Below are 15,984 nucleotides of genomic sequence, written 5' to 3'. Positions count from 1 at the left end.
TATTTGTCTATATCTAATTTTTTAAAACCATATTTGCTATACTATTATGAAAATATACTAAAGAGATGCACGGTGAAATACACTACATGAAACTATCACAGGAATAGATGAATTTTGCTAGAGGAAATCTTTCTTAAATTCAATCAATTGCATGCGGCTTTTAAAGAAAATTTACTATTAATAATAATTTGATATTAAAACTGAGAAAAAAAACTATAAATGTTTGAATTTAATGGAATTTAACAGCATGATAATTCTTTGAGACATTCAAAAGAATATTTTTAATTTGAAATATAATAAGACTTCTGAAAAGAAAAAAATTGTTGATGCTTCTTAGACAAAGGCAAAATGTGAAACACATTTTTAGAAAACACTTTACTACAAAAATTTAATTGAAATATATTCTGATTAAATCAAGAGTTTTCAAACTGGGTCTTTCAAAAATATTTTTTTAAAAATTATTTTTATACCACCTTAAAACTCAAAAAATTACTTTTTTAATAATATAAATTTCATTTCAAAATTATATGCTATGTTTTAAAATAATTATTCTGAATTATTTCAAAATTAACACATTGCAATGTAATAAGAAACATCAGATTTCTTTAAATTTCAAGACAATTGTGCTTATGTCAGTGAACTAAGATACCAACTTATGTAGTTAAAGAAATTTCCAATTATCTTACATATATTCTTAAATGCTGCATCTTTATCACAAACTATCTTAGGCATCACATTTTCCCCAGCTTTTGTATGAAATTAACCATTAATCAATAAAAGTTGTAAAACACCATTTTTATGTTTAGTGACAGTACTAGTTATACATTGGAAAAAGTTCTTTAGATAGCCTATTTTACTCAAGAAAAGATGAAAATTTTGTTAAAAAAATCAAGAAGCTTACAGAAATAATATTTTTTTATACTTTGTTATGTAGTGCAAATGATTCATTAAATTCCCTTACTTAGCCATATTTTAATTAAAATTTGATACTTTGATTATGTATTAACTTCACATCATTGGTGAACTTTTGGTGAACCATATGTAAATAGCATGTCGTAGTCAAATTAGTAGTACAGTTGACATAACATCTTCAGCAATTTTTTGTTTTGGCAATTAATTGGTAGTTGTAATAGATAGACTTTTGGTGATAAATTGGGGGCATATGATTAATACACATGTACGTAAAGTTTTATTTCTTGCCATCAACAGGAAATTTCAATAACAATAAACAAGACTTTTTGATTAACCTTTTGTGTGCAAATGGAACTATTGGATATTTGAGAAAGCATTTGCTTATTTTATAATTTTTTAAAGTTTATATTAATCTAAATATTTTGACTTAGCTAAGACTAAGGTTGCTGTCACACTGCATTACATCTCCCAAATATTTATCTTTAGTGTTTTCAACAAATATTAGGAAAAATGGCATAATGTACTTTATCTTGCAGATTTCAATTACAAATGCATCCAGAATAAATTAAATTAAAAAAAATATTTGATGTTATGTGTTTGATGATGTTTTATGTTTGAAAAATAAAAAAAGGGGCAGAAAGCAAAATAGAAGCTATTAAGATTGAAATACAGATCTGAATTATTATATTTCTGTAAAAATGAAAAGTACACATTCCAAAATACAATGTTAATTCAAATATTCAGATTTCTCAAGCTAAAAATGAATATGTCATGATTATGGAAGCAAAAAATGCAAATTTCTGTTCTGTATTAAAATGCAAATAAAGAAAGATAAGATCTTTTGAAAAAAAAACATACCACATATAAATGCTCTAATATCTCCAAACTATAATTAAAACAGATGCATTTTTTAAAATTATAATTCAAATTAAATTGAAAATGCTTTACTTTAATTAACACAATTTTAATCTCTTTAAATTGCTCCACATCAAAAAAAAATCAATTTGTATAGGTGTAAGCAATTACCACTGCTTACACTTCACAAAAGATTTGTATAAATATAAAATAGATATAGAACATATTAAACTATCAGAAATAATGATACATAAAATTTATGCATTTTAGATATCTTTAAATACAATGAAATATTTCTATTAAAATCTATAATTTATCTAGCATTCATACATTACAAAGTTGCCTTATTATCAGGTAATTAAGAATACTTTGAAAATTTGACTGCCCATGAATTGGGATATTATTAAATGTCTATCACATAAATTTGCTTGAAATAATCCAATATGCAAAAATACTTTATGCAAGTTGTTATATTCACAAGATTATTGGTACATATTCCTTATTTCAAATATTTTTTTCATTTTATACTATTTTAAATTATATTATTGAAAAAATGTTTTATTCCATTAAGTACTTTCCAAGAGAAAATTGCACATCTCATGAGTATTAAGTCTCTCTTCATATACGTTAGCAAATATGTATAGAAAGTAGTTACTCATGGTCAAAAAATGCTTCTTTAAATTTTATAATTAAGGAAAAAGCTTTACTACACATTCCACAAACATATAATTTTTCTTTTAAATTCATTAAAAAATCTGACTTTAAAATTCCCATTTAAGAAAAAGTTTTACAGCACATTTCATATGTAACATAGTTTCTCTTTTCTGTGCATCAGCAAATGCCCTTTTAAACATCCCTTCCAAGAAAAGGACTTAATGCACATCTTGCAATTATATAGTTTCAGCTGCATGCTTTAGTAAACATTTCTTTAAATATCCTTATTGAGTAAAAGCTTTATGACAAACACATGGTTTTTTTTCTTTCGAATAAGTCAGCATATATGCTACAAAATGCTACAGATAAGAAAGCATTTTATAATACATGATAGAATAAAGAAAATGTCAATAGATGATTCTCTAAATGCTTACATGCAAATATGGCATATAAGAGGTTCTATTGCATCAGTAAGCTCTTGAAAGTTTTGTTAACAAGTTACACTTTTAAAACAAGTCTTTTGCATATGTAGATTGTTTTTGAAATGAATAAATAGCAGAGGAATTTTTTGCTTCATACTTGCATGAAAATATCTCCAGCTATTAAATATATTGCAAAAAATGTTGTTTAGCAGTATGAATTATCACATATCAGTTTTAATGTCTACTCTATAATAATCTTGATTCAACTGTGGAATTATAAGAACAATATTTTTAATACACTTAATTAAAAAATATAACAAATTACTTCAATCAATACAGTTTTTTGAATTTGTAACATACATGATTAAAAAAACAAAGTGCATTTCAATACTTTATTATGTTAGTTATATAGAAATAGGGGGAATAAATTATAGATAGTTGTTAAAAAACTTATAAATGATAAATAAAGCTTTAAAGATTATTTCCTTTAGATTTTAAAGACTATTCCTTCAAAGATTATTGAAAGATCTAGAATACACATACAAGTGCATATCTTATTACACCATGCAGATCTTTGAACAATTTTTTTTTCTATAAGCTGAGAAAACGCTTAGCTGCATACATCACATGTATCTTTCCCTTCTGCCACTCAGTTGTAAAACAAAGCTTTGTTGAAGAAAAACACCTTTTCCCATACATATTCAAATATATTCATATCACTTTAAATAAATAAATATATATTGCTAGAAATTAAATTCCAGATAAATTTTAACTATACACATCACATTGTGTAGTTAAATATTTCACAATGCAATGACAAAGATATGACATTTAACAAAATGAATCACTTATTTCTTATATGACTTTCTACTTCATGAAAGCTTTCGAACAACACTATCATCATATAGTAGAGAAAACTAAAAATTCTTGTAACTCATAGCAAATCAGTCTTGAAAATTTCTTTATTTATATTTGGTGAAAGAAAACATAACCATTATGGTGGACTGAGAAATCTGTGCCAGTATATTGATGATTCTGTTTACTAAAACTGTTATATGAAACCATGTTGCAATAATGGAGACTTCCAAATCTAATTGTTACAAAAAAACAGTGTTAAAAGATTTAATTGTACAAAGACGTCTTCCAAATTTAAAATATAAAGATAGTATATAAGAGAATATAAGAAATTCAACATATGAGGATGGTCCAATATAAAAGACACAAGGCAAAGTTACATTGACATTTATAATTTAAGAAAATACCTAATATATTTCACAAACTATATACTTTTGCTTATTTCTCGACATAACATCCATAAACTTTGAGGCATTTATCCCTGTGTGACTTTTCAATGTATTAGTAACTATATTTATACTCTGGACAGCAAAAATATTAAAAACATTTTTTTAGTGCATATAATTGCTGATATACAATTAAAAGTAAATCTTAAAAATAAAATAAAGAGTGAACATTCTTTAAATGTGAAAGATGTTTCATGTTTAAATATGAAATTTCAAACAAAAGATTGGATTTTTTTTTATATGTGTGTGAAATGTAAAGGCAAACAAATTTATATGTACTTACAGGAAAGCATATAGAATAATTATCACACTTTCCACATTTACAAAGATATTGGCATTAAATTAATCACAACAGCATATTTACTATGAATATAAATTTACTTTATCAAAACTCATAATTTTTTAAAGTTTTTTTTATATATGGTTATTTAGTCTTTTCTTTTTTTCACAGACAAATAACTTTTAATTCATGAAAAAGATGTAAGGAAAAAAAGAAAGAATTTGTTATATTATAATGTATTACTAAAAAAATACACTGCAGGAAATTAAAAACTAACATTTTATAATTTTTTAAAATACTATCTAATAATAATAATAATAAATAAAAATTTTTAACCATGTAAAAGTGCACGTATAGAAAATTTCAAACAACTGTTTACTTTTCCATTATATCTAATCTTAAAATTATCAAAATAAAAAGAAAATTTTAAAAAAAGCTTTTTTTTTTATTAACCGCATACAAGGATGTGAATAACTCACACAACGTTTTACAAATTTACCATTTTTAAAATATGTATTTATACTAAAAAATGGTATAAGCGAGTCTCTCTCTCTCTCTCTCTCTATATATATATATATATATATAATTTAGAGGGTAGAAACATGCATCTCAGAATAATTTTTTGAAAAATCAATTAAAAATTATGTGAAATTTTAATTATTTGTCCTTTGAGTTGATCTAAAAAATGATCAGCCTCCTCTTTGGCCAGCAATGCAGATATATCAAATATCCATTTTTTTGTGTACGTTGGATAGCAGAGCTTATAAGAAGCATTGGGTGCAGTGGAATGGTTGCTAAAATCTGACCCCAAAATCTGGTGATTCAAACATTCTACATCAGCTACTTTTTGACAGAAAGAACATTATATTTCCACCTATGCTTATAAAACTGGGCCTCATGAGACAATTTGCTCAATTTTTATTAACTGAAGAAGATTGTTACAAGTGTCTTATTTCGGTATTTCCTAGCTTGTTTTTGAAAAGATAAAGGCCGGTGTGTTTGCGGATCCACAGATTCACAGCTTGTTGAAGATAAAAATTTCATCAAAACTATGACAGAACTTGAAAAGAATTATTCAATGGCATTCATAAATATTATCAAATACCTTCTTGGAAAGATATAAGCAAAACATTAAACTAAAAATGTTCAACAGTACTTGGAGAGTTTGATGCTTGGAGTATTTTGGATATTGGAGAATTTTGCATAGTCATAATACTGAATTCTCCAAAGAAAAAAAATATATATATCTTGGTACATTAAGTAATGAGCAAGGTAAGCGATTCTAAGATTTGAAAGCTATGGAGACATGGTAACAAGGTAGATAGTATTTGCATATAATGGCTCTCTATTATTGAGTATCAAGCAAGAATGTCCACAGATTAAACACTCCAGAAAAATATTAAATGAAAATTTTTACCTTAATGTGTAAGTTTGACATTTTGTATTTCATTATGCATGTCAAATTCTTTTTACAATTTGTATGAACACAATTTAATAGCAATAATTATATTTAATCTTTGCATGAATTTTTCTTTCTTTTTTTTTTGTTTGAAAACAGCATTGTTGTTAAGCTGTCCCTTTATATGCACATTTTGTATGTCATTTGGGACAAAGAGAAGGTATTTTGTAGCTTAAAAGATTGTCATGATAAATAAAAATTATGATTAATTTAGGATTCAGGGATTAAAAGTTAATTAAAATTAAATCACAGATTTAAGGCAACGAGATTGATATTCCTCCATGTAATATGTTAGTAAAAATAAACTTGGTCTGCTATACTTTAAAACTACATTAATGATCTGCTTAATCATGTGGATACCAAACGCAACAAATGATACAGTAATTTATGTACCTACAGCCAGAAAAGCATCATTTCTGAAAACTTCATTGCATATACACATCAAATAAACTGAAAAATAATAAACCAGTGGAAGACAAATTAAAGGTAGGAAATGCCAAGCTTTCTTTAACTCATTGGAAAAGAAATCTCACTCCATCTCTTAAGCAATTTAGAGAAAATAGTCCAATGAAAAATGGTGCAATCTACCTTTGTGTCACTTTCGACTTACATTTTAACCTAAAAAATCAAATTTGAACTAGTGGATGCAGTCCAAATATCCAATAATGTTGATATCATAACCCTCCCCACCTACAATTGTGGGGCTTGGATAAGGCCATAAATGCCACAATTAATCAAATTTTTATTTCCAGATCAGTACATTAAAATTTTGTATTTCGTAATAAAGTAAAAATAATCAAACATGCATTTGGAATGTTTTTTGGTGGACTGAAACCATGATTTGATACAAAACTATAATTTTTGTAATCAAATTTCATTAATTTTAAACCACTGCATTTTTAGTAATTATATTTGGTTTGGCCTTGGACTCTTGAAAGATATGGTTAAAAGTTGATATGGATTAACACTTTAGATGCTTAAACTCTGTAGCAAATTTTATCAATCAAGTTCTCTATGTTTGGTATTTACTGAGCGTACTTGTATTCGGTGTGTCAAACTCCAATGGTTGCATTTCATCCCAAATTTGATATAAATCAACAAATTTGGAGTAACGAGCATATTTCAAATTTCATCCATCTAACTCAAAATGTTTTCAAGTTATCGTGTTAACAGACATAATATGTTTTTCACATTTTGAGCAGTTTTGGTAAAATTTCACATTTGAATTTTTGTTATAAAAGTAATGGCTTCTTTTGTATACTTCGTATATCAGACAGTAAAAAAAATCAAATGAAATTTCAAACATGCCTTAATCAAATTTTATCTCATCATCAATTTTAAATCCAAACCATCAAGGCAAAACAAAGTCCTTCCTACAAAATAATGTTTCAACCAATTAACAGCTATGAAGTTGCCATTTAGAAAGGTGGAACAAAAACACATTAATGAGCTTGGAAATATATAAAATAAAACAGCATGGTAGGTCAGTACAAGCCATAGCTTTGTTCAGAATCATGATATTGAACAAAAACTGCCAGTTAAGCTTCATTATTTATTTTCCACACATGCACAAATCTCCTTCAGATTCTTCCAAAAACTGAACACTTAATAATAGTGAAGACATTAATAAAACAGAAATGTATGACCCAATTTGAATCCAGAGTGAAACTGAATAACCAATTAAAAAAAAGCAAAGCAATATTGAAATAATCACTTTTTTAAATACAAACTGAGTAAAATCAATTATTTATTACTGCTTGAATTAAAATGGCATATCTATATTGATTAATCAATTGCATTTGAAATGCCAATTTTATCCATTTCATTTTTAATTTCCTACCAAGGCAATAAATGATTCATTTTAGTTTCAATAATATATCTTTAATTTGTTATGTATTCCAATATGTTTGCAAATATGATTTGCTTTCCACTCATATTCTGTAGTTTTTCATTTCTTTTAATTAAATAAATAATGATGGTCATTTTATCTTCATTGAATGGGGCTCTAAATCATCCAGCCAAGAAATTTTCTAACCACTCATATCAATAATATATGACTTTTATTCAGTTAATCTCTGTAAATATTTGTTTAAATGTCATTTAAAATATATCATATGCATTTGGTTTCTCTTCCAAATATTCTATAAAGGAAACTCAAATTTCCTTTGTAGGAAAACTCTTTATTGCACATTTTGCAGCAATATGATTTTTATTACATATATTCTGTAAATGTCTTCTTAAATTCCCCTGGTGAGAAAACACTTTGTTGCATATTTCACATGAATATGGCTCTTTTTTCATATGTATATGTAGATGCCTTCTTAAATTTCCTATGTGAGAAAATGCTCTGTTGCATACTTCACAGGCATATGGTTTCTCTTTTGTATGTATCCGTAAATGTTCTTTTAAATTTCCCTGCCGAGAAAATGTTTTACTACATATTTCACAGACAAGTGATTTCTCTTTTGTATGTAAATGTGTCTTGTCAATAGTGTGTGATTTCTCTTTGCTATGTATCTGTAAATGACCTTTTAAATGTTGTTTAAGAGCAAATACCTTGAAACATATACCACAGGAATACAGTTTCTCTTTCGTATGTGTCAATAAATGTGATTTTAAATGGTGATCACGAGAAAATCCTTTGCTGCACAATTCACAAATATATGGTTTCTCTTCTGTATGTGTTATTGCATGAATTTTTAAATACCGCAGACACGAAAATGCTTTATTACAAATGTCACAAATGTAAGATTTCTCTTTGATATGAACACATGCATGGGCCTTAAAATTTTGTAACCGATTAAATGTTTTACTACATAACTCACAAGTGTATAATTTCTCTTTCATATGCATTAAAATATGTCTCTGCAACAACTGTTGCTGACAAAACGTTTTACTACAAGTGTTACAAAAATATGACTTCTCCTTTATATGTATTATGAAATGCTTATCTAAATGTTTTTGTGAAGAATACACTTTAGAACAAACATTACAGGGAAAAGATTTCTTTCTTGTATGAATCACTAAATGTCTTTTTAAGTGAGACTTCTGAGAAAATGTTTTTCCACAGAAATCACAGATATATGGTTTCTCTTTTGTATGTACCAACAAATGTCTCTTTAATCCTTGTCGCAAAGAAAACTTTTTACCACAAAACACACATACATGAGGTGAAGGCATTTTTAAATAGCATCATAGATGCAACACTCTACTACACAATCATATATAAGTTTATAGCTTTTTCTTTCACTCAAGACCAATTGATTTTGATTTTGCAAGTTGTTTGACTGCATATATAACATACATTTTTATCTAGTGGTATTCACTTATAATTAAATAAATAATAGAATAAGTAGAAGAATAAAGCTTTTACAGCACATATTTCATATACATTTTTTAAATATGTAATAATAATTACTGCTTGAAATTAAGTTTCAGGGATAGTTTTTTTACATTCAATGTTCACATAAACTTATAATGTATTGTTAAATTTATAACAATACGAAAAATATATAGATATGATTCATAACACCATTAATTTCTTATTCTCTAGACGGATTTATAATTCATAAAAGTTTTCCAACAACAATGCATCATCAAACAACATAAATATCTAATAATTCTTACAATTCATTGTAAGTTAGTCATGAGGAATTCATCACTTATATCTGGAGGAAAAAGAAACTATTGAAGAAAATTGAATAATGTACTGATGCATTATTGAGTCAAGTACTACTAAAGCTGTTTTACTGATCCATGCTTCAATAATATAGAGTTCCAAATCTAATAATAAAAAAAAGTTTTTAAACATTTAAACTTATACAAAGACAATATATAAGAAAGCAGAAAAAAGTTCACACATGAGATCAATCCTATAATAAACGTACAAGGTAAAATTATACTGACATTTTTAATTCAAGAAAATATTTAACATTTCCCCAAAACTGTAAACTGTTGCTTAAATTTTGACATAATATACTTTGAAGTGGAAGTATTTATTTCAGAATGACACTAGTTTTGATATCCCTTTATAGTTCTTTGAAGTATTCCAAAGTAAAAGATGCTTGAAGTATTCCAAAAATGCAAATCCTCCAGATCCACAATGTGTTTATCAGCCAAAAATGTCTTTAAAGGCTGGAATTAAGGGACAAGGAATCCAAATCTAGACTATAGGACAGATGCTACATGATCTATTTCTATTGTGCTAACCATGCTTTTGTTTAATTTGACATACCCATCATGCTAAAGTTAATTCATTTGCTTAACCATCCTCTTTGTTTCTTTTAACAGTTGTATGCAATTTCTGGGAAGCTTTGCAGTAATTTTCATTGTTAATGAGGGTGCATTTTTCATGGAAATTGCAGCCTAATATGCTCATTATTCCAAAGTCAGTGGTTTTTAAGACAGATGATGGAATGAATCACGAAATTATAAGCAAATTTAGAAGCAGGATGTTTCCATTGACAGTTGTTTTGTATAAACGACTGTTGATGGAAACTATATAAACTTCATTTCATCTTCAGTAACTATGGTTTAATGAAACAGTCCCTTTCTTGTTGTGTCAGATAAGATGTTAAATAAAAACTCATTCAAGTGCTTTGTTTTAATATCTGAAAGTAAGCCAAAGCTTTGCAGAAATTTAAGCCACATAAAATTTCATGACAAATTTCTAAGAAATTCCTGTCAAATTCAGCAATTTTGTGAAATGCAACAATATTTTTTTAATCAAACATTCAGTTTAAGAGCAGTTATCAGCCATGTGTGAAGTACTTGATTTGCTTTTTTCCATCTCATAATCCTTCAGATACTTCCATTCATCTTTTCATTTTTGGTGTCAAATATTGAATTCATTTTTGTTAAGAGAATTTTAGTTCATAAATAACCTGCAATCTGCAATTAATTTTGATCTGATTAACTCTTTTTTCTTCAAAAACATGATAAATGCACAAACTCAAACTTTGCATAAGTTTACAATCAGGCAGCCAGCTTCTTTGTGCTCCAGAAGCTCAATTGCATCTTGAACAAAACAATAATTTAGTCTAACTTATTAAACTCCTAAACAGATTAAACTCCACAATGCAACTCACGCCATGTTACAGCATGTCTGCTTTGTGTAAGAGCCACTTGCACTTTTATTATTGAACTACTTAAGAATTATTTTATTTTTTAAATGTAATATTTTGTTGCCTTTTCACAAACAAATCATTTTTAATTTATGAATAAAGTGAAAGAATAAAGGCAAGTATTTTTATGATGTTATAATGTACCACTAAAAAAAATTTCTAACAGAAAATTAAAAATTTACAAATCCATAGAATAACATCTATTAACAATAATGCAAAACAAATTCATATATGTATTATACATAGGCTTTAAGAAAGCACTGAGAAGATATGTATATGATTAATATAACATTAAAATAAATAAATTTACATGAAAAAAGTGCTCAAGATACTAAAAACACATGAAACTATAATGCAATTAAAAATTATTTGAACTCAATAATAATAAAGTTCAATCCCAAAAGTGATGAGATCTGCATTTCAGTGGAAATGTGTCTTTCCTGCTATATGTAGGTATATATAGTAGAAAAAATTTAAGTATATGTACAGCAAGATTGAAACAGTTTATTTGACTAACTTTATTCAATTCTTAAAACATTAAAATAATATGAAAAACCTAAAATTTAGCAATTACATACATATTTAACAAATTTAGAGCTATGAATGAAGCTAAGAATCTACTTCCACACAATTTCCCTAATGAATAAGTTTTCCTTAAAAAAATATTTATAATAAAAGAATATGTGTGTATGCATGAATGCCCATACATATTGGCATTCTATAGAATAAATTGCTAGACCTAAAGATATCAAATTTAGCATTGGTATAATTTGGTGGAAGGAAAGATGGATCTAATAGTTATTTTTTTAAACTAATTAAAAATTAAGAGAAATTTTGCCATTTTTTTCATGATGACTCCTAAAAGCATTATTGCACAGAGTTGATTTTTTGCACAATTTTTTTTAAATGTTATTTTAATAATTCCAATTTGGTTGTAATTTTTCTAAATTTTTGAAAAAAAATTTAATTATTTTTGCAACATTTTTAACAATTGATTTTAGTGTTCCAAGAAAATTCAAGTCATTTTCACAATTTCATTAAACATTCAATTGAGAGCTAAACCATAATGAGAGCTAAGAAAGAAACATCATGCTTATTACTTTCACAGTTTACATAAAGAATCAGAAAGTGATTCTACTGCAGAAGACAATATGCAATTTACATTACATTACTCAGAACTTAAATTTTTTATGGCACTATGTTATAGAACTGGACTCCTTTGGTGAAGCTCACATATAAAATAAACAGAACAGGTGTAAGGCTCTTACAATAACATGTCCATAATGCATATTACAATTTCATGTTAAAAATACTTTAGTGGGAATCAAGTTATGCAGAGGAAACTTAACAGAAATGTAATTCAACAATATTTTTAGTGAGTTAGCTGAATCCAAAAGGCAGTCATTAAATAAAAGTAGAATAGTAACTAAATTATATATAATTATATACTATTATAGTAAAAGAAATTAATCCATCAAGCTGAGAAATAATTATTTGCAGAAGTATATATTAAATTTAATTGCTTCATTGATCAGTTCAAAATTTCATAATTGTTTATTCTTTAATTTAACTTATTAAGTAACAGTAAAAAAAAAAACTCCTTCCTGTAAAAAAAACAAACTTGATACTTACTTTTATGCTTTAAATTTATAATCATGAATCTATATTTATTTCCATGTATTTATTAGTTTGTGCTTTAACAACAATCAACTAATAGCATTATGAATGGTAAAAAAAAAAGAAAAGAAAAAGAGGAAATACCTGTATAAACTGAAATTTATAAATATTCTTTGTCCACTTCGAATAAAAAAAATATATCTGAAATGAAAGGGGGAAAAATTATACTACATTGTTAGCAGTATTCAGTTAAAAATGTCGATAACATAATTAAGGAACTGTTATATAAATATACTGAATTTTACTATATTAAGAATTAAGATATAAGCTTTAGGGCTTACTAAAATCTGAAAATTTTAAATATAACATTGTAAAAGTTGTTGAATTCATTAAAATTAATTTTTACAGAAAGGAACACAATAATCAAAGTAGGTATTTACTAACTACATGCAATGATAAAAGTAATCAAATATTAGTTATGACAAAAAACCTATCACCCCATAATCCTTAGAAATTTATCGCTAGTATGAGTAAATAAATTTTTATTTAAAAGTGATTTTATTCATATTATTTATAATATTGAGTCAAAACATACATTCCAATAACTAAGTTTCCAAAAATAAATAAGCAATTGCAAAACTAATTAGTTTTTCTTCCACTCTACAACTACACCAGATTCACGATTTCATTAACATTGATAATTATATTTAGTTCAAAGAAATAAATCTACAATTAAACATCAATAAATGATAATAAAGAGTAAGTAATATTTTTTGTCTTTTGTTTCCTTTTTGATATCTTTTTTTCCATCAATTATTTCATGATTTATTATGATAATTTCATATTTCCATTCTTGTCTTTTCTTTAAATTTTCCAGTTATCAAATTTTTACACTATTTATTCTTATAAGTTTGTACTTTCACTCAAAATATTTCCAATTCATAGCTCAGGAACCTGCATCAAAAGGAAGCATTAATGTGCATGAGAAAAGCCTTTCCTCCCTGGATTATTTTAATTCATTAATTTATATTTGTCATATATTATTTCTTGGTCTTAGTTATTTTCTGGCTACTTTTATTGCCACATAGGGTTGAGACTTAGTTTTATAAGCATACATAAAAATACTTCTGAAATAAAAACTGTTTGCTTGCTCATACATGATACATCCCTAACAAATAGATGCATTGTACACCATAAAGAATTCGTTATTGCGCATATCGCAGTTTATCAGTGAAGCCTGTGGAGATTAGCAATAGATACGAAAGGTAAACAAATTGGTCACAACCTGACCACCTAAAATTTCCTCTTAATGTATTTATAGGTATTTTTTTTTTTTTTTTAGTTATAGATGTAACAAATAAATAAACTGCAGCTTTCAAAGAGGTCAATAATTTAATTATCTTAATCTGATAGTTTAACTTTAACACTTCATTAAATATGAGAAAATAAACATTTTTTTGAAAAAAAAGCTGTTAGTCAAATCATTTATTTTATTAAGTAGCGCAACTAATACTTCAATTGTCAATATCGTCATTCTATAATATGCATTGATGATAAATTACAGAGATAAAAAAGAAACTTTTAGAAGAAATACCTATGAATTAAATCTTACGCAATATCAAATTATCATTTTAACTTTCCTTTTTCTATGATGTTTGCGTTTTGTAAATAATTATTTATTGTTAAGATTTCTGCTTCCCGCCAAATCATCCAATTTGCACCAAACATAGAAGATAATAATTCTTTTCCTCTACGGCACCAAATAGCCTAACACCTAAATAGAACCAACCGCATTGGATATAATATGACTGAATGAAAAAAGAACTGTCTGTATGCAGGATCCGGATACTAGAACGCCTACTTTGAATGGATTAGCATTTTGTGTATAAAACGCTTCTCAGTTATACTAAGCGGATATACATATATTTTATTTAAAATTCTAATATCAATACACAATTTTCTAATATTTTATATAGTTTTGCTTATTTTATTTGCAGAAAGGTTCTGAAAACTATTTATTCTTTTCTTTGAAGTCAGAATTATGATCTTTCCTTGTATAAAATGTATTTCCTTCCCATATGAACATATGAAAAATATTTACCATATAAAATAAATGAAAGGTTTCTTACTGATCTTGGATCTTATAGGGGTTTTTTTTTGTATATAGGAAAAATAATGCAATGTGGATTTGTTTGTAATAAAAAAAATTGGCTGCTATTTTGGACGAAATTTCCCTGCTTCATCTTGCCATGACACAAAACACATTTTTGGACATGCTTTTTTTTTTCTATCAATCTGTCTGAGAAAACGATAGTGCAAAAACGTATTCAGCTAGAATAATAAAATTCGGTAATCTTGATATTAGGTTTGTAAATTTCAATTAAATTTAGTTATCTTCCTACCTGTTAGTTAAATTTATCTACCTGTCTGTAAGAGTGCAAGTAAACACAAAAATTACAAAATGCATAGAGTGAAATAAACAAAATTTTTCCGGTAATTTTAGATCCGTATTAAATTTTAAACGAAACTTGCCAGCGAGTCTACCATCTATCTCAACTCGTTTACGGTTTAACATGTTTATAACATCAAAACGAAAGCATGTAAATGCAACAATTCAAAAACGCAACTATTCATGTAAATAAAATTTGAAGTTTTGTCATTATTAAAGATATAGTACTGAGACAATATTTGCTTTTTTTACTATACTAAGAAGCACAGAAAAAGTCATGCGTAAGATTATGAAAATAAAAATCTGAGCACTCTTCGCGTTTCCAAACTTGCCAAATACTCATATTTTTTTATGCTGAAGGACTGTATAATTACTTTATTATAAAATGTGCTAGAAAGTTTTGGGAGACTGTTCCTGCTGATTTAAATGCGCCAATGTTCATAGATTAACATTAGTAAATTGTATCATTCAATTTGAATGCAACACACTACAGGGCAGAACGTTGCAGCTCGGCATTTAATTACTTTTCAAATAATAAATGATGATTTAGAAAGGGTTTCACAAAAATTTAACTAGTTTTTCAAAATTAAAAATAAAGAAAATTTTATCATTTTCTCTTACTGATTTTGAAGCAAAATATTATTCAAAAATAATGTTTACACCATATATATATATATATATATATATATATATATATATATATATTACACTTCCCATTGTTTGGGCTATTGGATTTATAATCATATTTGTCATACACAATTTATCTCAAAGGGCTTTATAAAGCCACTTGCAATAAATAAGAGTGAACATTCCGGGAAGATATGAAATACAATAAAAAAAATCACGTGAAGTTATGATACGGGATCCTAAGTACATAGCATGCTGCACAATATTACGCAATATGTATTATTA

The 15,984-nt window shown here is 26.5% G+C and overlaps 1 protein-coding gene across 1 annotated transcript; it reads right to left on the bottom strand.

The window, feature by feature from the left end:
• Positions 1 to 5,995: 5,995 nt before the first annotated feature.
• Positions 5,996 to 12,829, bottom strand: LOC129987810 (zinc finger protein 28-like). The gene is made up of 2 exons (XM_056095747.1): positions 12,768 to 12,829; positions 5,996 to 9,666 (listed from the first exon to the last, which is right to left on the bottom strand). Exon 2 carries the CDS (start codon positions 9,061 to 9,063, stop codon positions 8,038 to 8,040), a length of 1,026 nt encoding a protein of 341 aa, XP_055951722.1. The 5' UTR covers positions 9,064 to 9,666; positions 12,768 to 12,829; the 3' UTR covers positions 5,996 to 8,037.
• Between the last annotated feature and the right edge of the window lie 3,155 nt (positions 12,830 to 15,984).

Source organism: Argiope bruennichi, chromosome 10 (assembly GCF_947563725.1).
Source record: "Argiope bruennichi chromosome 10, qqArgBrue1.1, whole genome shotgun sequence".
NCBI lineage: Eukaryota > Metazoa > Arthropoda > Arachnida > Araneae > Araneidae > Argiope > Argiope bruennichi.
This window is presented reverse-complemented; position numbering and strand designations above follow the sequence as displayed.